General features: G+C 37.9%; 3 protein-coding genes across 4 annotated transcripts; all 3 read left to right on the forward strand.

The window, feature by feature from the left end:
* Window positions 1-681: 681 nt before the first annotated feature.
* On the forward strand, window positions 682-3,837 carry gnrh2 (gonadotropin-releasing hormone 2; the record flags this gene model as incomplete). Its single annotated transcript, XM_079487135.1, has 3 exons — window positions 682-819; window positions 3,572-3,655; window positions 3,799-3,837. 3 exons carry the CDS (start codon window positions 682-684, stop codon window positions 3,835-3,837), a joined length of 261 nt encoding a protein of 86 aa, XP_079343261.1.
* A 1,514-nt stretch (window positions 3,838-5,351) lies between these two features.
* LOC306911647 (beta-1,3-galactosyl-O-glycosyl-glycoprotein beta-1,6-N-acetylglucosaminyltransferase 4-like) lies at window positions 5,352-7,851 on the forward strand. 2 transcript variants are annotated; one of them, XM_079487136.1, is made up of 3 exons: window positions 5,362-5,672; window positions 6,446-6,482; window positions 6,577-7,851. In XM_079487136.1, exon 3 carries the CDS (start codon window positions 6,579-6,581, stop codon window positions 7,698-7,700), a length of 1,122 nt encoding a protein of 373 aa, XP_079343262.1. In that variant the 5' UTR covers window positions 5,362-5,672; window positions 6,446-6,482; window positions 6,577-6,578; the 3' UTR covers window positions 7,701-7,851. The 2 variants fall into 2 exon arrangements, with proteins under 2 accessions (XP_079343263.1, XP_079343262.1); XM_079487137.1 differs by having other exon boundaries at window positions 5,352-5,672; window positions 6,446-7,851.
* Window positions 7,852-12,943: 5,092 nt separating this feature from the next.
* On the forward strand, window positions 12,944-22,522 carry LOC306911560 (beta-1,3-galactosyl-O-glycosyl-glycoprotein beta-1,6-N-acetylglucosaminyltransferase 4-like; the record flags this gene model as incomplete). The annotated part of the gene is made up of 4 exons (XM_079487029.1): window positions 12,944-13,011; window positions 13,441-13,448; window positions 15,957-16,358; window positions 21,345-22,522. The coding sequence occupies 4 exons, from the start codon at window positions 12,944-12,946 to the stop codon at window positions 22,520-22,522; spliced, it is 1,656 nt and encodes a 551-aa protein (XP_079343155.1).
* Between the last annotated feature and the right edge of the window lie 874 nt (window positions 22,523-23,396).

Below are 23,396 nucleotides of genomic sequence, written 5' to 3' on the forward strand. Positions count from 1 at the left end.
TATTTCAAGAGACCTGTTGAAAGATAAAGGTAAGATTGATGATTGTTTCATTTGGGATGTAATTGAAAAAATAATTGTATGAGGACTCCCCTTTGTTTACCGTGGTCATTATATCTACTTTATCATATGTAGTTAAATGGATAATTCACCAAAAAATATTTCTGTTATTTATTCAACCTTATGTTGGTCAAAACATGGATATTATATATTTGTGAGTATTTAATTAACATAATTATGGTACATTTTTCACTTTTGGATAAACTTCCTTTTAAAGTAGATCATTATTTTTCAGACATGCATTTCGTTAGTATGTGTTTCATAAGATTTAAATCCACATTCTTGACTTGAAAGCATACGCAATCTTGCTTAAAGCATAATGTTTACATCACAGTAAATGTTATGTGTTTTGGGGTAAAAATGACTGAGAATGGTGGATAGGGTTTCATATTCTTATTCATATTTAAGTAGCCAAAATTACACAATAATTAATTATATTTTCTTTTGAGATTTTAGCAACATAATTTATTATATTGTGTCTTTGGTAATTCAAAATCTACAAACTTCTAGGCCGTTGAACTCAGCAAATCTGACCTTTTTTTCCATTACAGACCAGAATCTTATCTCTCAATCTTCATTTGTCTTTAAAAAATCTCTATTCTAAATTAGCCTTTTTCCGCAGTTATGTTGAACGTCTGCAGGCTGTTTTTGGTGATGGGGATGCTGCTGTGTCTTAGTGCCCAGTTTGCCCTCTCTCAGCACTGGTCTCATGGCTGGTACCCTGGAGGAAAGAGAGAGATTGATACTTACGACGCCTCCGAGGTGTGTAAACTATTGCTCATTCTTTTGCTCTCAGAATATTATTAAATAACCTGATATACTTTAAGGATAAAAGTACAATCGCCTGTTAAATTCCAACTAACCATTACAAAAATCTATTTAAATATGTTCTATAAATTCCAATCTGCCGATAACAGCTCACCAATAGATCTCAATGCATTACCTTAGGGACTATACAGTTTCTATTAAACCATTAAAACAAAACCCTATTAACCTGTTGTTAAGCTTTTTTAGTAGGAGGTACATTTTATTTGTTTTAATTTTATTTGGTGATGTATTTAATTTAGTAGGCTGAGACATTTCATCTGTTTTTTATTTGACCACTAGATGGCACAGTTTGATGATTCTACGTTCAGGATCTCTCAAGTTAATGGAATAATAATTAAATTCTGTCCTGAGCCTAATCTGTGGAACAACACAAAAGAAAGATATTCTGATACATGTCTCAGTAATATACAGTAGTTTTGTGTCCATTAAATTCAAGTCAATAAGGGCCAGTTTTATTTGGTTTAGTGTTCTGTAGAAGAAAGTCAGGGCCCGGTTTTTCAAAAGGTTTAATCCGGATAAAATTGATCCGGATTTAGTAATCCTTTTTTTGCGATCCGTGATCACGTAATCCATCTTACTTTTGGAGCCAGTTTTTTAAAGCAACATCGGATTGGATCAATCTGATCCGGATAGGAACTTTTCAGGATCACCAAATCTGGATAACCAGTGCTGGATAACCAGTGCTCAAACAGGATAGCAAATCACAATGTAGAACTATAGATATGTAAAGAGCAACAAGTGGAATAGCCAATGTGGGGTCAATATAAGTTTATTTTTATTTGAAATGAAAACACACACATTTAAAAAAAACTTAAAACAGGAAAAAACCCACCCCATCCTCTTCCTGCAGTCCGCTTATCTGAGACCTACAACACAAACACTGTACATTGAGGATATTTATAACAAGCATCAAGTATAGATATATTTCTTTTGAAAAACACATTTTCAAGATTTGATCCAATCCGTTATACAAAATCCTAGTGGATTACTTTTGAAAAACTGGGCCCAGGGCCCGGTTTTTCAAAAGGTTTAATCCGGATAAAATTGATCCGGATTTAGTAATCCTTTTTTTGCGATCCGTGATCACGTAATCCATTTTACTTTTGGAGCCAGTTTTTTAAAGCAACATCGGATTGGATCAATCTGATCCGGATAGGAACTTTTCAGGATCACCAAATCTGGATAACCAGTGCTGGATAACCAGTGCTCAAACAGGATAGGAAATCACAATGTAGAACTATAGATATGTAAAGAGCAACAATTGGAATAGCCAATGTGGGGTCAATATAAGTTTATTTTTATTTGAAATGAAAACACACACATTTAAAAAAAACTAAAAACAGGAAAAACCCCACCCCATCCTCTTCCTGCAGTCCGCTCATCTGAGACCTACAACACAAACACTGCCAGAACGAGCAAACAGGACGTGCAACAAGGGACACAATAGTTAGACACTATTTCTGATTTGGTTTTGTATTGGATTTCAAAAATCAGTGATTGCCATTCTTTGCATTTTTTTGGTTATTCTGTAATCCTTGCATGCATCACTAATAAATATTCTAAAAACAAAAATATTTATCAAATATATATATATCAATTAGTGACAGAATTAAAATGTATTGTTTTTGGTTTGGATAATTATTTTATGAGGCCAAACTCTTTCTACTTTGCTTTAGGCCTATACTGAAAGGCTGAATACGTTTAATCACTGTAGCCTGACGGATGAACAAATACAATTAAAACCTTATGAACAAATACAATTAAAACCTTATGAATAAATAGGATATCTTGTAAGATACTGCATTTTTAGATTAGATTAGATTCAACTTTATTGTCATTACACATATACAAGTACAGTGTAACGAAATGTAGTTTAGGTCTAACCAGAAGTGCAGTTAGCAAGTGCAGGATATACAGTTAGAATAAATACAGAATACAATATGAGAGAATATAATACAGTGGGCATGGATTATAAAAATATTTTGCAGTAGGAATGTTCTATGAAAATATGACAGTAGGTATATACTATGAACAATATATACAGATGGCTATATACTATGAACATTAATGTACAGGTGGATATGAACTGATAATAATTTAGACTAAAATAGTGCAAGTGACTTAGGTATGGATAAATTATTGACATTGGCTATTAAAGTTGCAGTGCAATAGGTGCATGATCCAAATATAGTATTATTTGATACATTTTTTAAGTTTTCATTACATTTTGGGCATGAAATCCACGCTGAATCCACCCTTCTGATGGGATCAGTTTAATCCAGATATTTTGGATCAAAGTGATCCAAATCCTAAAAAAAAAATTCAGAAAAACCCAAACTAAAGGTTTGATCCGGATCAAAACCAAGATTGGATTACGTGATCTAATCCGATTATGTGATCCGTTTTTTCTTTTGAAAAACACATTTTCAAGATTTGATCCAATCCGTTATCCAAAATCCTAGTGGACTACTTTTGAAAAACTGGGCCCAGGTTACAATGACTTGAGGGATTAATTGATTTCCTTTTTAGGTGAACTATACCTTTAAAATTTACATTTTCGCTCAAGATAAAATGTATTACGACAATGTGTCTTTGGTGTCCCTCACAAAACGGAACAATTGATTTTAGCAACCGATAAGTGATGGTGAAAGTATCATCATAACCAAGGGTGTGCTTTCTGTTACAGGTTTCAGCTGAAATTAAACTCTGTGAAGCAGGAAAATGCAGCTTTTTGAGACCTAACGGAAGAAACATACTTAAGACGTTACTGGTGGGTACAGTGTTTTGTTTAAATAGTAAATGCATAATCATAAAATAAATACAATTCTTATTTATTTTTCTATTTACTTATGCTTATCATTTCTTAAGTATACTTATTAACCCTAACTCAAACTTTTTCTATGGTTTTAACAGCTGGACGCCCTCATAAGGGATTTCCAGAAAAGAAAGTGACAAAACAAGACGTACTACTAGCATGTGTCCAAAGAAACGCGTTTTCCAGCAAAGCGCATGACTTTTTCATCCACACCGCCTTCAATGATTTATGTGATCCTTATTTGAACTGTTCTTTATTTTGTTTTTGCATTAACCAATTCCGAGTAAAGCTACTACGGGCACTGTGTAGGCCTATCCATTTCCAGCTGTTCCTACAATAAAAAGGCTTTATTTTGGTATTTTGTTTTAATTGTTCAGCGTGATGATATGAATTATATTTAAGCAGTTATTGTTTGCTGAGATGAGTCAGATTATGTTCCTTTTTAACCAATTCTTCATTTTAAGGACATTTGACCATGCTTGGTTTTGCCCCAGTTAACAATTCTTGAAAGCATGTTTTTGTGTGTTAACATCTGGGGTCATGTTAAAAATAATATTTGGTTTAAAGACCCACAGGTTTGATTAAACAACCAAAACAGTATTATATCCTATGATATACAATGAGAGAATTGCTAGGTGGTATATATTCGGATGAAAATGCAAACTACCGCGTATCAGACGGTTTATATATAATCTAAAGGCTCAAGGGAAACCTGAATGAGTTCTTATTATTGTGTTTATAGTGTAGACTACGTGGCATTGAATCAATAGGCCTGCATTTGCTCGTGTGTTGTCTGCAATAACATTTTGCTAAGCCTCCGAAGTTTTGGCCATTGCTGTAGCCACGCACACACACAGGGGCGCATTATGATGTACAAAGAAACATTCACTGGTTTCAGGGTTATTGGGATGGAGTAATAACTTCTGGTTAAAATCGAAATCAAACTCGCTCAGGAACGGCGTTAACTTCTTTGCACGAGCCTACGTGCCCTCCTCCTCCTCCTCCTCCTGTCTGATTGAATTTCACGCAACATATTAAATATTTTCAAAATATGAGCATGACATTTTTAATATAGCACTTTTTGCCAAACCTCTCACTCCAACCAATGCATATGTATGTTTGTTAGCGCACATACATTGCATTCTACAAATGCCAAACTTATCCTTTTAATACTGTAACTTCCTCGCAAGTCGCCGGTTTGCAAATATCATAAAATAACCTGTCGTGGGGAAATATCCACGGTAAAACACTTACACGGCGCTTACTGTACATGTGTTCAAAAGGGCGTTGAAAACGTGTCGGAAACCCCGAATCTGGTATGACGGAATTTGCGGGCATGACGGGAAATTGCATTAAAAAAATAATATGAAAATGTATTACCAGGTTTGCTTGACCTTGAAGATCACAGCTCGCATTTGGCCATTTGCATTAAGTTACCGTCGTCGCAACACAACGATTTGTAAAACAATTTTTGTGCAGCTCATAAACTTTATGTATAGCAGACCCTCATCATTTAAGCAAAAAGAAGCTAGCTGTAGGGGCCGAGTAGCCCTTGTCATTTTCCTTTTTGCTCCTCATGCACCTTTCAGACATTTTAGCTTTAGCTCCACCCGCTTTGTCTTCCTGTGGTCCTGGGGGGAACCAAAAAAATGTATTTGAATAATCATAACTCCGTAAGATAAAGCGCTAGCAGGTTTTCTGTAAGTCATGGGGTTGGGAATTGTTTCTCTATATTGCTGTTGTAAATAGATAGGGAAAAGGAGGAGGTGCTCGGAGTATGTGAAGGTCTATTTTTCAACACTGGAGCACTTTTCTCAAGCTTTCCTCGTGCATGCGCCGTTCCTGGATTTGCAAAAGTTGATAAAGTTCGACCTGTCACCTGGAGAAATGAAGGGTTATTTGATTTTTTTAGAGACTTACGACAGACTTTAAATTCCTATTTGCAATGCCAGCGATGTAACGGCACCATTAGGTAAGTTTCACTTACTGTCTTAACGTTACAAGTTCATGCTCGGGTTCTGAACGAACTTATTAAAATATAAATATAGCCTACATGTATGTTTAGTCTGTTTTACTCGTCACTTTCACTGGGGCGGGTATAGGAAGTAGTGGATGTAAAATAGCGCTTCGTCTTTTCCTGTTATCTCATGAGCGACTAGATAATAAGACAGGGAATGTTTCAGTTAATGTAAACGTTAACAACGGAGTTAATCATTCAGTGGTTTATTTGAGAAGAATTCATTTAAAGTTAAACAATCACTTCTGGGTTGGTCTTTATCATTTTGGTTTGCAAGATTTGAAAGGTACAATCTGCTTATAGTCTTTACGAAAATGACCCCTAGACTAAATAGGTTATTTGTAGTTAACCCATAATAACACAAATGTATCATATTCCAGCTACGTGAGCCATCATTTAACCATTACATTTGTAGTAAATTTATGTTGACACAAATTATATTTATTCTGCCAAAAATAATAACTAAACTATTGTTTTTCTATACAGGGCATAGTCACAAAAAAGGTTATACATAACTCAGGCACTAGGTTAAATTTAGTGTTAAGGTTTGTGATGTGATTTGTAACGTGTGTGTGTGTGTGTGTGTGTGCGCGCACATTTTGAGTAAAAAAACTCAAGGCACAAGTCAGACCTTGTGCTTCCTCAAATTACTTCATTCTTCAGCGTTTGAGCTTTTGTAAGACACACAGAGACATGAATTACTAACAGAGCCTCTATTTACCCCACAGAATGAGAAGATTGTGGCTTCAGCGCATACTGACAAAGGTTATTATTTTCTTTATAACCTTGATACTCCTTATGTATGTTTCTACAATCATATTTTCAAATGAAAACCGCCGTATTGCCTTGGGATCCACAGGAATGTTTGAGAGACAGCGACTGACTGTCAAATATGGAATTAATTGTTCTGCAGTATATGACATGGATCCCTTGGAAGTGGGAAAATGTTTAGTTGTCCGTAAAAACAAAAAATACCTGGGGCCATCTGACCAAAATATTGTGAACGCCACCTCTGACTGTGATCGGTTTGTTGTATCCGAGGGTTTTAATGTGAAACAAGGCTCTGAGTTTGAGCGTGAGTTTCCTCTTGCTTACTCTTTGGTTGTTCATAAGAATGCTGATCTAGTGGAGAGGTTACTGAGGGCCATTTATATGCCACATAATGTTTATTGCATACATTATGACCTGAAGTCTTCAGATGACTTTAAATCAGCGATGCAAGGACTGGCCCGCTGCCTCCCTAACGTCTTCATCGCCTCAAAACTGGAGAGAGTGCAGTATGCAGGCATCTCACGCCTCAAAGCGGATCTCAATTGCCTGTCTGATCTCCTGGAGTCTGAGGTCAAGTGGAAGTATGCCATCAACCTGTGTGGTCAGGACTTTCCACTGCGGACGAACGCTGAGCTGGTGTCAGATCTAAAGATGCTCAAAATAATGAACATGGTGGAGAGCAAGAGACCTGGAGGAAAGAAGCACCGCTGGAGTTTTCACCATGCTCTGAAAAATGACAAAGCCGAATACCTAGAGTATCCTGTGAGCACTTCAGAGGAAAAGCCTCCACCACCTCACAGCATCGAAATGTTTGTGGGCAGTGCGTACTTTACAGTCTCACGAGAATTTGTACTTTTTGTTCAGTGGAGTTCTCTCGTCAGAGATTTCTTGGTTTGGTCTGAGGACACATACTCACCCGATGAACATTTTTGGGCAACTCTGGTTCGTGTGCCAGGAGTACCAGGGGAGGTGCCGAGATCTGACCCCGACATCACAGAACTGACAAGTAAATCTCGACTAGTGAAGTGGTCATATTTTGAAGAGAATATTTACCCACCATGCACTGGTGATCACATACGGTCTGTTTGTATTTTTGGTGTTGGTGAGCTCAGATGGCTTCTAAACTATGGTCACTGGTTTGCTAATAAAGTTGACCCGAACGTGGACCCTATTCTTATTGAATGTTTAGAAGAGAAGCTTTTAGTAAAGTAAAAATACTTAACTTAAGTTACTTAAATAACCCAGAGGTGTATATTTATCTTTTGTGTACAAATGTAATAATGTAACTTTTTATGTACACAGCTTTTAAGTAAGTTACTGCGTACATTTTTCAACGTATATTGCAATAAAACTACTGTATCCGAAGATTTATGAGTGTTTGCTTTAAATGTTTAAATGGGCTCTCTTTCTGTGGTTCATTTTGTGCTGATTTAAACAAATTGGAAAATGCTGAACTTCCTTCTTAAATCTGTTCTGTATTTCATTTTCAAAACATCTTTAGTTCACAAATTTTCGTACGCTTTACAATTATATTATTTACACATTGCACTTTAAAATACACATTTGTTCACCATTTTTTCTAGTAAAAAGAAATTGTGAAATGTGTGAAGGGAAAAACTAAACTTCTTTGTGACAGGTAATATAACAGTGAATTATCCAAGGTTGCCCATGGATCCTTTTACCGCAGAGACATCTTTTGAATTCCTCCTTTTGATTATCAAGAAAAACCAGCCACGATCAAGTCATCCAAATCCTTTCAAGCAGTTTTGGTGGTAACATGGGAGGTGGCTTTTTAATGTTATAAAAGATATCATTGCCTTTCACTTTGGATAAAACCCCTACTAAAATCCAAGAAAAAAGGACATCGGCATATAAATGATGTGTCGAGACGAAATATAAATACAAGATAAACATGACCTTCTCTGGAGGATATTAATGCAGTAAGGTATTTGAGCTCAAGACATCATCAACTCAGTTTAAGGCATGAAGCGTATCAATATGGCACGGTTTCAAGTGCCCTACTTATCTTTAAAAATGTTAAAGACAAAAAAAAGCCCAACAGAGATGAGTATAGGTCAGTAAGCAAGCCAACACAACAATATTAAAAATACACTTTTGGTATGACCAAATAGTTTTAAGCGTCAGACACTATTATCCATCCCTGAACTATTCTACTTCCCTGTACTATGGAATTGTTAACTAATTGGTTAATCATACATTAAATCTAGCTGCTAAACAAATGAGGTAAACTAGCTAATAAACTAGTGCAGGGCTCAACACTAAGAATTTTTTGACTGGCCCAGGCAGTGTAATCAAATATTTTTCTTGCTCTGCCAACATTTTCACTGGCCCTGACACACAAAAAAATGTGTTGTTATCTTTGTTTTTGACACGTTATCTTGTACTCTGATGCAAATGCCACAAACATCAGTGGAGTTATGCACAAAGAGTTTCTTCTCTCTGTCAACCACCCTGAACACCCTACCGGCTGCATATTTTACAACCACCATGAACAACACCCTAGAAACTGGATAGCAACACTCTTGCATTAACCATAATACCTTAGCAATGGCCTAGCAGTCACCCACAATAACATGCCAGGCCTGGAACCCTGATGAATAATCCAGAATATGATGGTTTGGTATGGTTTGATGCTGGTTTGTGCTGGTTAAAGATTAAATTAAACTTTATTGTCATTACACATATACAAGTACAGTGTAATGAAATGTAGTTTGGGTCTAACCAGAAGTGCAATTAGCAAGTGCAGGATATACAGTGAATAAATACATTATTCCCAATATAAGGGAAATATTATACAGTGGGCATGGATTATGAAAATACTTTACAGTAGGTATGTTCTATGAAAATACTTTACAGTAGGTATGTTTTATAAACAATATATACAGATAGCTATATACTATGAACATTAATGTAAAGGTGGCTATGAACAGATAATAATTTAGACTAAACAATAGTGCAAGTGACTTAAGTGTGCATAAATTATAGACATTAGCTATTAAAGTTGCAGTGCAATAGATGAGTTAATGCAGTTGTTGAAGTTACAGTGCAGTGGATGAGTTATACAGCTATTAAAGGTATGGTACAGTTTATGAGTTAATGCGGTTATTAAAGTTACTGTGCAGTATACAAGTTAATTCAGTTAATAAAGTTGCAGTCCAGAAGATGAGTAAATGCAGTTAATAAGGTTGCAGTGCAGTAGATAAGATAATGCAGTGGTCAAACCAGCATCAAAACATTCCTAACCCACCATATGCTGTTTTTTTTCAACAGGGGAACCCCCCAGAACACAACCGAAACTACATAGCAATACTCTTACAACCACCAGAAAGCCTTACTACGGCCTGGCAATCACTCAGAACAACACAGAAACTGCATAGCAACACTTTTACAACCATCGAAAAGCCTTAAAAACAGCCGAGCAATCACACATAAAATCACAGAAACTGCATAGCTACCCTTTAACATCGTCTTTTACTGCTCAAGCAACATATCTTGCAACGGTGAAAACACTAGCCAATGACCGCTTGTATTTTAAAATGTGTCCTACCGTAATCTCTAATATATGGGCGCACAGAAAACACACTCGAGGGATGGCTTGTATGTCACTTTCAAAGTGGAGCCTGGCCTGACTGCAATCTTTAAGCACATTGTTCTCTAACGTTACACCATAATGCAGTGTTTTCGACTTCTTCTGTAAGTGTAAGAAAGTCGACAAGCTTAAAATCTTTCAAACCTCGTTACACCTCCCAGCAAACATTGGTGTGATGGCAACGTCGTGTCCCTGGCCGAAAATAGTCGTGGCAGGACAGCATAAATCGATAAAAATATGTGACAGAACATTTCCTTAAAAGGCATTTAGATACAAAGACAATGCAATCCTGCCGATATGCCTTATTCAACATTAGAAAGGTTAGGCTCTATCTCACTGAGCATGCGGCACAACTCCTTGTCCAGGCCCTGGTAATCTCAAGGTTGGACCAATGCAATGCTCTTCTTGCTGGTCTTTCTGCAAAGGCTATCAAACCACTCCAGCTGGTTCAAAACGCAGCAGCACGCCTCGTCTTCCAAGAGCCCAAAAGGGCTCATGTGACACCCCTTTTCATCTCTCTCCACTGGCTACCGGTTGAAGCCCGGATCAGATTCAAGTCACTGATGCTTGCCTAGAGGACTATCACTGGATCTGCACCGGCATACTTTCACACCTTCCTACACTCCGACACCCCATCAAGAACCCTGCGTTCAGCAAACGAGTGGCGCCTTGTATTGCCTTCTCATAAGGGAACTTAATCCCTTTCCCACTCATTCTCCTTCACAACTCCTTCCTGGTGGACGTTCTTCCTAATGTGGTCCGGTCAACCACATCTCTCACAACCCTTAAAAAATCGACTTAAAACCCATCTCTTCTGGGAATACTTGATAGAAAAAATTAAAAAAGTACACAAACCCTCTCTCTTCTCTCAACATGTAGTGGTCTAGCTTTTGTTGCAGCTAGCTACTTTGTATTAGCACCTGTCATGCTATTGCTCTTTTATGACATAAAACGCTTATTGCTCCCTGAATTCATTGTAAGTCGCTTTGGATAAAAGCGCCTGCTAAATGACTAAATGTAAATACATGTGTACATGGCAACAGTTCTCTATGGAGGAACGGAAGAGTTGTGTGTAAAGTAATAAAGCATTTCATTGTTTAATAACTGTGGTGAGGAAGGCGGGACGAGAGCCGTGACGCGGGGCCGGTGGCGTGAGTGATAAGCGGAAGCAGCTGTGCGCGCACTGGTCCCGCATCTTATCACGGAGGAGATTGGGAGCTTAAAAGGATGTTCGGCAGGACTGTTGACGAGAGAGGACCGGGCCCGAAACTATGTTTAGTTTGTGTATGTTTTATGGCCGGCAGTCTACCGTGAGGTGGCTGTCGGTCAGTTACGTCAGTGTTTATTGTTTATTTAATTAAAGTTTTATTATTGAATGTTCGCCGGTTCCCGCCTCCTTCCTTCCCTTCTTACGAACTTTATTACAATAACTAATTCTACAATAAAAATAGGCATTAATACATTTGTTTAAAACTATCCAAATATAAATAGGCGTAATCAATCACAAGAATTTGCTCAGTTTCGATTGACTCGTTTCGGACGGCTGCGTTCTCCGGAGGTCTCATTTCAGTCCTGCCCTCATAGACAGTACACAGTAGCGTCTACTATATGGTGTGTGTTTGCTGTTTCACAAAAAAAACATTATATTTTTTAAGTCAAAATGGCGGTTTTAATCAGATATGCTTTAATGGCAAAACTGTTACATTTCGTCATGTTCACGTGAATCCCTAAGTATTTTAGCCATAAGCAACGTAACTTATGTCACTTTAACTACGCATGAGCAGGGCATCAAAAACAGACTAGGCGCATAAATTAGCATATGCCCTACATACAACTTTTTTTGAGTTAACACTACTCTCACTTTCTACATGACAGTCTTTATTCTGCAGAACACAAATGGCAAAATTTTCAAAATCGCTAGTCATCTGAGGACATCAGATCCTAATGTAAGCAATAAACTATGTGGCAAATAAATGGCTGACATCAATCCCACTGTTAGCTATGTAAGAAATCCTGATTAAACTGATGAAAAAAACTGATTAAAAACTCTAATGGTGAAACGAAACATGCATATCAGGTTCGTCCAGTTTATCAATTCGTTGAAACAGTGAAGCATTGAGACAGCAAAAAAAAAGTTTTTGTTTTGATCCTTGCCTTTAAACATCATTCAATATAGCAGAGACGACAAATCCTGACTAATGAATATTTTGACATAGCGTCTTAACACATTATAAAGGTATGGCAACTGTAACACGGCTCAGTAAAAGGAAGGAAGGAGGTGGGAACCGGCGAATGCAACATAAGCCACAAAATAAAGTCCAGGCCTGGTCCTCTCCAGTCATACCCTCCTGTTGCTCGTCCCTTTATGCTCCCGAAGCTCCTCCGAGAGAAATGCGAGGCCGCTGCTGACACTCATTATCACTAGTGTCACGAGGAATAGGCATTCTAGTGTTTATATGCCCGGTGGAGCGGCTGGTATTCCAAGCCCAGTATAGGTGAGGTTCACGAGGCGAACCCTTGTATCTGAGCTAGTGCTCCACGCGTAGTGACTCCCCATCCTTGGGTAGTCCCGTCTGACACTTCTTCCCTCTTGGTTCTCCTGCCGGTGAACCTGTGACCTCCCCGTGGTGGACTCCACCGCTCCTGTGCACTACTGGTAGGGGTCCCACACTTCTACTCCCATGAGTTCTCCCCACCATTTTATCTCCCTTCGGCAGATGTGGTCTCGTAGTAACTCCGTTTTGTCAGTCTCGACACAACGCTGAGATACCGACAGAAAGGGAACATCTTGGTTACGGATGTAACCTCAGTTCTCTTATGGAGGGAACAAGACGTTGTGTCCGTCATGCCACAAGCACTGCACCAGCCCGCTGCAGCAAACGAGAGGGCATCTCAGATTCCTCAGCCCAAAAGGTGAGTGAATGGGCAAGCCATCTTCCCTTTAATACCCGCATGTATGGGGCATACAGTCCCTTTTGCCAAGTTTATTGGCCTTTAAAAAGTAAAATCGGCGATGACAGATTCTCAAGTCAAACACCATTCTTTCAGTCTCGACAACGTCTCGTTCATTTGGCATAGTCGGCAGGGTGTGATAGCTGTTGCCCCTCGGTGGACAGGTCGTGGACAAACATGCACCATCTTCCCCAGTCTGTGGGAGTTGTTAGGAGCATGGTTGGGGTTTGCTCAGAGATAATTTCTGTTGATGGTTCAGCTTTGTTTTGGCCTTGGATGTAACAAGGGGGTTTCAAAATGATGAGCTAGATTGTGGCAGGACAGGCAATCGCCCTCACCTGGTCATTATCTGAGGTTTGTCCTATCGGCTGTGTCCTGGGTGTGTTTCAGAAGAGAACGTAAGTTGGGTGGCATGCGTCACAATTCCTGGCCGACGACGTCGTGCCATTGCTAGTGTCGGAGTTGGGAGTTGATACCCAATGCCATAATTTTTTTTATTTTTGGCTGAACTATCTTACTGTTAATGTTTGTATGTGCTCTTATGAGCGTGTGTTTATTTCAGTTCGTCCGCAAATTAGTTTTCTGTGTTTGATAAAGTACACAAAGAAATAGCGACGCATCAGTCTCCATTTTCCTTACAGAATGAGAAGATTGTGGCTTCTGTAGCAAGTCACTGACGAGGGACGATATCACACGGAAAAGGAGGTAAGTGAAAAAGTTATAATGATAAAAGGTGAAATCAGGAACAAAAAACGGGATAACATACACGGGAACAACACAGAAATCGAAAAAGATATCCACGGGAACAAACAGGTTAAGCCACATGACATCCAAAGAACAAACAGTGTAATCCAAACTGACAAACCAACGTACATAAACTAACATCACATTAATACAAGACAACAAACAATGGGCAAGTGAGAATATGTAGGCTGGGTCTCGTTTCGGAAGGCTGCATCTTCCTGAGGTCTCATTGGAAGCCTGTTACGTCATCAAGGCTGTCTCGTTTCCTAAAAGAAGGTATGACACTCTGTTGGCACACTTCTAATGCGACCTACTTTCACGAGAATTCGGAGGACACATGAGGTGTATCCTTATATGTTAGAGATAACAAAAATATTTGCGTCGGCCAACATCTATTAAATAAACATGTGTTGAATAAACAGCTGCAATTGCACATCCAATCAAATATGTGGTGTTTACATGTAAACAGTTTACAATTTGTCTCATGTTTTTTAAAAATGTTACAAGTTGTAGCAAAACGTGGCTCGACTAGTAGTGACTACGCCACCCCGAATTACCCGGGAAATAATCTAATAAACAGGACACAAGTCCGTTGGCTCAAGGCAGGCAGGAGGCGCGAGTTCGCGAGCTGCAGAATTAAGAAATGAAAGAAATAAATATAAACAATCCACTTAGAGAGACAGAAAACAACAATGACAAAACACACATTTAAGATGACGTGGTCACGTCACAAACTACATAAACAACACAACCAATTGGCTGCGATCAATCCATGAAAGTCATTAAACAGCGATGATCATGCAGCTAAAGGACTGGTGACATAACCAGCCAAATCCTTACAAAGACAGACACAAACTATCTTGAAATTACAGAAACCAGAACCCTTTAAGGCCCACTAGAGCCTAAGACAGAGCGTCTGAGCAACAGACGAGATGGGATCCCAAGCAAAATTCTGTTTCCCCCCAAAGCAGCAGACGTAGCTCGATAAGCAAGGGTCACCTGACAGCAAGTTGTAAATAGCTGCTCAACCTGGCTTTAACGAGAGCAAAGAGATTTCCTAAACAAATATTTATTAACCATCTAATTAAAACAATTACAGATTAAAACGAAACAATAGCTGTAGCACCCTAATTGAATATTGGCACACAGAAGTCATACGATGGATCTGCTAGTGAGTCAAACAGCTGGCACTCCGACACGCCCACCAAGAGATGCCACACCGAGGGAAGCCCCGAAGGCCACAGTAAAATGCATTGCAGATCATTCAAACAAACCTCCCGAAAAGTAACGATACAACATTCAAACTTACACTGTGGATGTCACCACGAAAACAATGAGCAGCCTCGATGGCCAAGTGTCACACTAAACAAATACAAATAAAGAAAGATGCAACATTACCTAATACTAAACTCAAAACAAGCCGATGCACAGTTGAAACGCATACCTCCGCGATCTCTTGGGATGAAGACAAGGGGCGGGCTTTCGACAATGACGCATCCCAGGAGGCACGAACACAGAGTCTATATAGCTGAGGGCAGTACCCCATTGGCTAAATACATAATGAGGATGACGTGTTAACGAGTCACTCACTTCACCACAAAGTGTTTAGGGATTTTTAAACATTTTAAAACAATAAGGCAAAACATTTCACATTTGCTTTACTCTTTTGGCATTGGGTAGAAAGTAACCAACTTTTTACCTCTTAAAATCATGTAGAAATCATTTTAAATAATTTGACAGGGTTTTCTGCTATTATGTCCTACGTCTCATTTAATTCTATGTTGGGAATCCTCTGCATGTCGCATCCTTTAGAGGATGATACCTATGGAGGACACAAGGACGCAGCCTTATGAAACGAGACACAGCTATAGAGTCTGGGTAATGGGGTGCAGGTGCAAATGTCAATGATTAGGGAATGTTCAGCTTCAGCGGACACCGATAAAGGCCATTGCTTTTTTCTTATTTTCTTGTTGACAGTCTTTAGTATTTTTTTAAGAATAAATGAAGATGACATTTCCGGACCAAAAGAAATGTTTGTCAAATATGGAATTGATTTTTCTGCAATATATGACATGGAACCGGTGGAAGTGGGAAAAAATTGCATAAAAACAAAAGCTACATTGTGAACGCCACCCCTGACTGTAATCGGTTCGTTGAATCAGAGGGTTTTACTGTGAAACAAGGCTCTGAGTTTGAGCGTGAGTTTCCTCTTGCTTACTCTTTGGTTGTTCACAAGAATGCTGATCTAGTGGAGAGGTTACTGAGGGCCATTTATATGCCACACAATGTTTATTGCATACATTATGACCTGAAGTCTTCAGATGACTTTAAATCAGCGATGCAAGGACTGGCCCGCTGCCTCCCTAACGTCTTCATCGCCTCAAAACTGGAGAGAGTGCAGTATGCAGGCATCTCACGCCTCAAAGCGGATCTCAATTGCCTGTCTGATCTCCTGGAGTCTGAGGTCAAGTGGAAGTATGCCATCAACCTGTGTGGTCAGGACTTTCCAGTGTCAGATCTAAAGATGCTTAAAGGCAAGAACATGGTGGAAACCAGACAACCTGGTGAAAAGAAGTGGAGTTGGACTCATCACCATGCCCTGAAAAATAACAAATCTGAATACTATAAGTAGTGGTAATATACCATTTCTGAGCAGAAACTACCACCACCTTATATTTTACAAGTTTTTGTGGGCAGTGCGTACTTTACTCTCACAAGAATTGTCAGAGACAGAGATTTCTGGTCTGAGGACACATATTCCCCTGAGGAGCATTGTTGGGCAACATACATGTGGATCCTTTTGTTATTGAATGTTTAGAGGCGAAGCTAAAAAAACAGGTAAAGCCAAAACACCCATAAACGACTGAAGGAGAGGAGCTTTACATTTGCATCCTGTGTATTCTGTCTTGCATACTGTTTTCAAATTTTATCTACCCCAAATAAAAATTTTAATTATAAAAACTTGATGTGTCTAACTTTTGGTACACTTTTCGCTCTCTTTGGCGAGGTTTTTCAGCAATTTTGGACATTCCTGTAGAAAAAATGGGACAAAGTGTCTCAAAAGGCAAACTGGTTATTTCAGTTACTATAGTGTTACTTAAGAGAAGAATAATGTTGGTTTCATGTATTCAATTTAGCTGTTTTTGTATTGTTTGTCTTTGTTTGTCTATGTGTCATATGTTTCACTGACCACTCTTTCATATGCCCAGTGAGAGAATCTCAACTCTTAAATCGCTCATCGAATCTCTCTTTCATTCCATTGGGCAGAGATCTGTCACCGTAATAACTACACTTGAGGCACTTGTAAAGCTGTAAATCATCATCTGTTTTCTTTGAAAAAATGTTTGCTGTGAATCAACTAGTTTTAGACTAGTCTTAAAAGTTTTCATCACCCCACCCCACATTTAACTAATCTCTGCATTTCATTCCGTTATTCAGAGATTTGTCAGACTATAAAAGATTGTAAGACCATAACTAACCACACAGAATGATTTCTTCGTGAAAATAACCTGTGCCATTCAAAATAGTTATTTCAGATAGTTATATAAATATGTTTCGGACTAACGCTATATTTGACCTACTCACAACCAACTTTATTTAGTAGTGGCATATTTTGAGTTTTGGTAGTGGGGTTTGTTGTTTACTCAGATCTGGCAACCCTTATATTTATGAAATTTATGCATTTATCCAAACCCTGTTGAGTAAATAAAGACAGAATAAAAAAAATATGAACTGTTCCTTGAGCAAATTATAGCAAATTTCTACTTTAAACTAATTCTTGGAAATTACTTTTTGAAAGTTTGTGAGACAGGTCTTTTGTTTTTTATTATTTGCATTGTACTAATACAGTATGCAAATATTTTTAGCTGTCCATGTTTGCTTACATTTGTTAATCTCTTAATTTTCCTACAAAGTAACATGTTTGAAAAAGTAAAATGTCCCCATCTGGTGTCCACCCATTGAATCTCAACCACTTGCACTCCTGGGTTTGATCAAATAAAAGGCACACAGCCAAATGTGTGCAGAACTTAAAAACATAATCCTGATTCTACACACCTTGCCTATAGGTTCCACGTGGTTCCAAAAAAGGCCAGACTGTTGATGAATGTCGAGTAGTCTATTCATGAAATTTACTTGCACATTTAGGCTTGGATTTCAAGAGGGGTCACCTGAAAAGTTGAATAACCACTACATAATTTTTTTTTAAATTCTGTCTTCATTTACGCACCCTCAGATTGTTCCAAACCTGTAAACATTTCTTTGTTCTGCTAAACACAAAGGAAGAAATTTGGAAGAATGTCAGAAACCATACAGATCTCATCCTCCATTTACTGCCATAGTATTTATATGGCGGTATATGGGGGATGAGATATGTTTGGTTGATGGCATTCTTCTAAATATCTTCCTTTCTTTTTGCATGCTCAAAAACAAAAAACAAGCTAATACAAAGTGAAATGCACCTGCCCTACTTACAGTTTTTGTCAAACAGTATATATTTCAACTAAAGCTGTATACTGCATTTTTTTAATATTCACAGATAAATGAAAGAAATAACTATTTCTTTCTATTAGTGTGTAGGCACAGCGTCAGTAGGCCAGGGGACTTTGCAAGTAATTGTTCCAATGACACGGAGTCGTTGCTTACTCATGCACAACAAGTTTTCAGTTAAGCATTTGCATTCCATGGCAGGAAGTCAGTTAGAAACAACTTTCGTTTTTTGTTTTGCTAGGAGTGCAGAGCCATGTTTCTGTTTATTCAATTTACTGGATTAAACGGGTGACTTTCAAATATTTCTAACATTAACAAATGCATAGTGTCATTCAGACACAATGACAGCAACTTAACCGAATGTGACTTTTTAGAAAAAAGGTTCAGTGTGAATAATTAAAGATGATATGCTCTTTCACGCTCAAGTAATGGATAGCAAACCCATTATAGCAATCAGTTCTTTCACGGATTTTAAACTTTATTTTGCTTATTCATAATGCACGTTTTGATGTGTCATATATTTTGCACCTCCTTTTAAAATATTTAACACGAAAGTACAAAAACCTGTCTTGTATTTTTATTGTCTAAAATTTCTAGATAAATACACAAACAAGTATAAGATTTACGCATTGCACGTTAAAATGCATATACTTTGCAGTTTCACACAAGTTTTACAGAATTTTCACAACAGTTCAAGTTATCTGTAATGTATATACAGAAAAACAAGCATGTCAGTTTGCTATTTATAGTAATAGCTTTACTTGGTTTTCTGTCTCCACAGGAATAACCTTCTGCCAGCCATTCGATCCGCACCCTTTTCCTTAGATCTACGTTTGAGCCCGATTACAGGGCTTTGGCGAAGTATTCTGTCCTAGTTGCAGTAGAAATGTGCTGTATAAGAAATAAACCTAAGCCTTAAAAAAAAAACATACAGAGAGAAACACCAAACCAGAATTGTAGGTTTTGTCTTTTTCTCCATTATAGCAGGGGGAACACATGATGACAGCTGTGAATGCTATCCGCTATCAGATACTGTTACATGTGTTTTCAACATGGAAGCTTAGATGCGTCTCAAATTCAGGCCTAACAGTTCACAGACATGATAAAGCCGTGGTCCTTTGTCATTTTGTACACCCATTGTATATTATTCTTTATACGTATTTATATATTAAACACCCAATTGGAAACTATTTAAATCTGTTTGGATGCTTTGCAAAGGTGCCAGGTCTGACTAGGGGTCACACCCTATCATTTTATTCCTTCTTTTCCATATCTGTCATTACATTACAAAGAGGGAGTTACAATGCTGATAAATATTTAAAGAACTCCTACCTGGAGTCTTCACTTGCTCGTCCTGCACCTTTGGCAAAGCATCATCATACATGATAAAGGTAGGGCATTAAATCTCCTGTTTACGTTTTGATGTGGTTAGGGTTCTTAAATTGAAATAGGCCTTAATACATATTATTTCCATACAATTGCATTTAAAATAATATATTGCATTGTGCATGATATTATAAGCTTTTATTTATTATGATCACTTTACCTTAATTGAAGTTTATAAGAACCAAATGTTGAGTCAAAAAAGTCGGGGAATGGGGTGAAGAGGTTTTGTTTTAAAACCCCTTATTTTAAATCAAATGAGAGAGAAAAGCTGTTTTTTCAGTTGTTTATGTATTAAGATTAAACCTGTTTGTTGTCTGTTCCTAGAAGTAAACTTTAAGCACTATTTACTGAGGTAAAGGAAAATTATATACAGCCAGGGAAGAAATTATGAGACCATTCCAAACTTTTTATCCAACAGCAATGAACTGGCAGCATGACAAGACACATGAAACTGTGATAGAAATAGGTGTATTGCTTAAAAGTGAATATGAATTTTTCTTTATTTGAGGTCTTGTTGTGGAATTTTCTTATTTCTTAAACTAGGTGAGTCAGCCGAGACAAATCCAATGCACAGAGAGATCATGAGGTACTTTGCAAAGTATTTTATATTTTATTGTCGTTTAATCTGCATCATAAGCAATGAGCATGGTGCAGAGAAAAGGCGCTCTTTCCTCCTGCACACAGAGTTTATATATGATTCAAACGTGATACCCCCTCCCTTTGCCCCCCAGCAAGAATCCTGAGCTGGTTTACGAGAAGTGATGCTCGTTATTCCAAACAGAACATCTTGGCCTCTGCTCAAGGGCAAAGGCAGAGTGGTATGACGCGTATAGAGAAAAACATGATAACATTCTTAAGAAAACAAACACTTCATAAACATAAAGACAGACACATCAAGAAGCAAGACTAGAACATTTCCATTACAGTCTATAAAGTAATAGAGTATATTTAGAAGAGTATATTTTTTGTTATTTTGACCTGTTTCTCCAGTTTTCATTTTCTGCAGATAAACTGGAAATAATTTTGAAATAGTCAATATATATATATATTTTATAGTGACAATGACAGATTAACTTAAACCATCAGTTCTGAACAATGGGCAGCATTTGTGAATCAGGCAGTTTTCTGTATTTTTTGTTGTTTGCTATGTATTATTGTTATTTATGTTGTTGTTGTTATTGTTATTTTCAATGTCATTTTATTCAAATCCTTTGAAAATCTGATTTTTCATAATTTCAAAGATATTTAGTACTTATCCTAATTGGCTATACCTTTACATTTGAACATTTTCTACAGTCATCCAACCAAGTGTTTTGCAGTAACTAGTTTTGACAATATAAAAAGCTAAAACGGATTCTAGGCCCTGATACCTTTCATACAAAGAAGGTTAGGTGGTTCAGATAAATATAGTTAGATGGACCAAAGGTCTAAAGGTTGGGAGCCTTCAGGGCCTGATAGTAAACGGAGCTCCAAGAGACTTGTTTAAGAGGCTTTGTTCTTCCTCAGTTAATTTTAGACACACAAAGACATGAATTACTAGCTCAGTAACAGTGCCTCCATTTTTCCCTACAGAATGAGGAGATTCTGGCTCCAGTGCAAACTGACCAAGGTCATTCCTTTCTTTTCAACATTGATTATCCTTGTATACGTTTGTATAATGGTATTTTCAAATGAAGATGACAGTCGCCATAATACCTTGGGATCAATGTTTGTGAGACCACGACTGACAATAAAACGTGGCATTAATTGTTCTGCAATATATGACATGGAACCTGTGGAAGTGGAAAAATCTTTAGGTGTCCGTAAAAGCTATGTGGGGCCATCTGACAAAAATATTGTAAACGCCGCCTCTGACTGTGATCGGTTTGTTGTATCAGAGGGTTTTAATGTAAAACAAGGCTCTGAGTTTGAGCATGAGTTTCCTCTTGCTTACTCTTTGGTTGTTCATAAGAATGCTGATCTAGTGGAGAGGTTACTGAGGGCCATTTATATGCCACATAATGTTTATTGCATACATTATGACCTGAAGTCTTCAGATGACTTTAAATCAGCGATGCAAGGACTGGCCCGCTGCCTCCCTAACGTCTTCATCGCATCAAAACTGGAGAGAGTGCAGTATGCAGGCATCTCACGCCTCAAAGCGGATCTCAATTGCCTGTCCGATCTCCTGGAGTCTGAGGTCAAGTGGAAGTATGTCATCAACCTGTGTGGTCAGGACTTTCCTCTGCGGACAAACGCTGAGCTGGTGTCAGATCTTAAGATGCTTAAAGGCAAGAACATGGTGGAGAGCAAAAGACCTGGAGGAAAGAAGAAGCGGTGGACTTTTAGCCATTCTCTGAAAAATGATCAGTCCGAAGACAATGAGTATCCTGTCAGCACTTCACAGGAGAAGCCTCCACCACCTCACAGCATCGAAATGTTTGTGGGCAGTGCGTACTTTACACTCTCACGAAAATTTGTACTTTTTGTTCAGTGGAGTTCTCTCGTCAGAGATTTCTTGGTTTGGTCTGAGGACACATACTCACCCGATGAACATTTTTGGGCAACTCTGGTTCGTGTGCCGGGAGTACCAGGAGAGGTGCTGAGATCTGACCCCGACATCACAGAACTGCATTGTAAAACTCGTCTGGTGAAGTGGTCATATTTAGAAGAGAATCTTTACCCACCATGCACTGGGAAGCATGTACGGTCTGTGTGTGTTTATGGTGTTGGTGAGCTCAGATGGCTCCTAAACTATGGTCACTGGTTTGCTAATAAAGTGGACCCGAACGTAGATCCTATACTTATTGAATGTTTAGAGGAGAAGCTTTTAGAAAAGCGGCTGATGTCATTCACAGTGAAATCTTTTTACTAGTAACTATAATATAAGCTTTGGCCCTAATCTATGAAACATACTATGCCTTGGGTTTCATAATATCTCCTCCCTACAAATGTTCTGTTCTAAACTTACACATTTTATTTCTTAATCTTAACCTGCTTGGTATTCAGAATGGTTGAAGAACTTCTGTGTTCTGCATTTAGAAAATGTGTTTTTTTTCTCTCCATTTTGTAATGTTTTTTGAATGTCTTATTAATGCCTTGCTGGGAAAGGCACTGTGTAAATATTCTAACCAAGACTAATTTATGGTTTATAAATCTTAAATACAATTTTGTGTGATTTAAAGGTTGTGGTTTTAGATAAAATGAGATATCAGCATATATTTTTTATCATTTAGGTTGAAAAGTAACTGCTAATCTTTCTCAATAGTCAAATATACTGTGCAGTATAATCAGACTGAATTAAACCGGTAAACATATTTAACACATGTATTGAAATATCTTGTCACACTTTATTTTAAGGTCCAATTCTCGCTATTTAAAAAACCATTAACTATGACTTTTGCCTCCATAAACTACTAATTTGGTGCTTATTAATAGTTAGCATGGTAGTTGTTAGGTTTAGGTATTGGGTAGGATTAGGGATGTAGAATATGGTCATGCAGAATATGTGCTTTATAAGTACTAATAAACTCATATTCTAATAATGTGCATGCTAATAAGCAACTCATTAATAGTGAGAATTGGTCCCTATACTAAAGTGTAACCAAATATTTCCAAAGCTCTGATGGTAACTTGAGGGAAACAATAAACTGACTTTAGCCATTCAGAGTCTCTTTGCAAATTCTCCTGAACTGATTTTTGCGTTTTCCTGTGGCATCCTGTTAGATTACTACTTGGATTTAATGGTT

The sequence above is a fragment of the Barbatula barbatula genome (genome assembly GCF_947034865.1).
Source record: "Barbatula barbatula genome assembly, chromosome: 22".
Lineage (NCBI taxonomy): Eukaryota > Metazoa > Chordata > Actinopteri > Cypriniformes > Nemacheilidae > Barbatula > Barbatula barbatula.

What these genes read in the sequence shown, in the direction of transcription:
- LOC306911647 (XM_079487137.1), top strand. Translation starts at nt 6,447, where the DNA reads ATGAGAAGATTGTGGCTTCAGCGCATACTGACAAAGGTTATTATTTTC.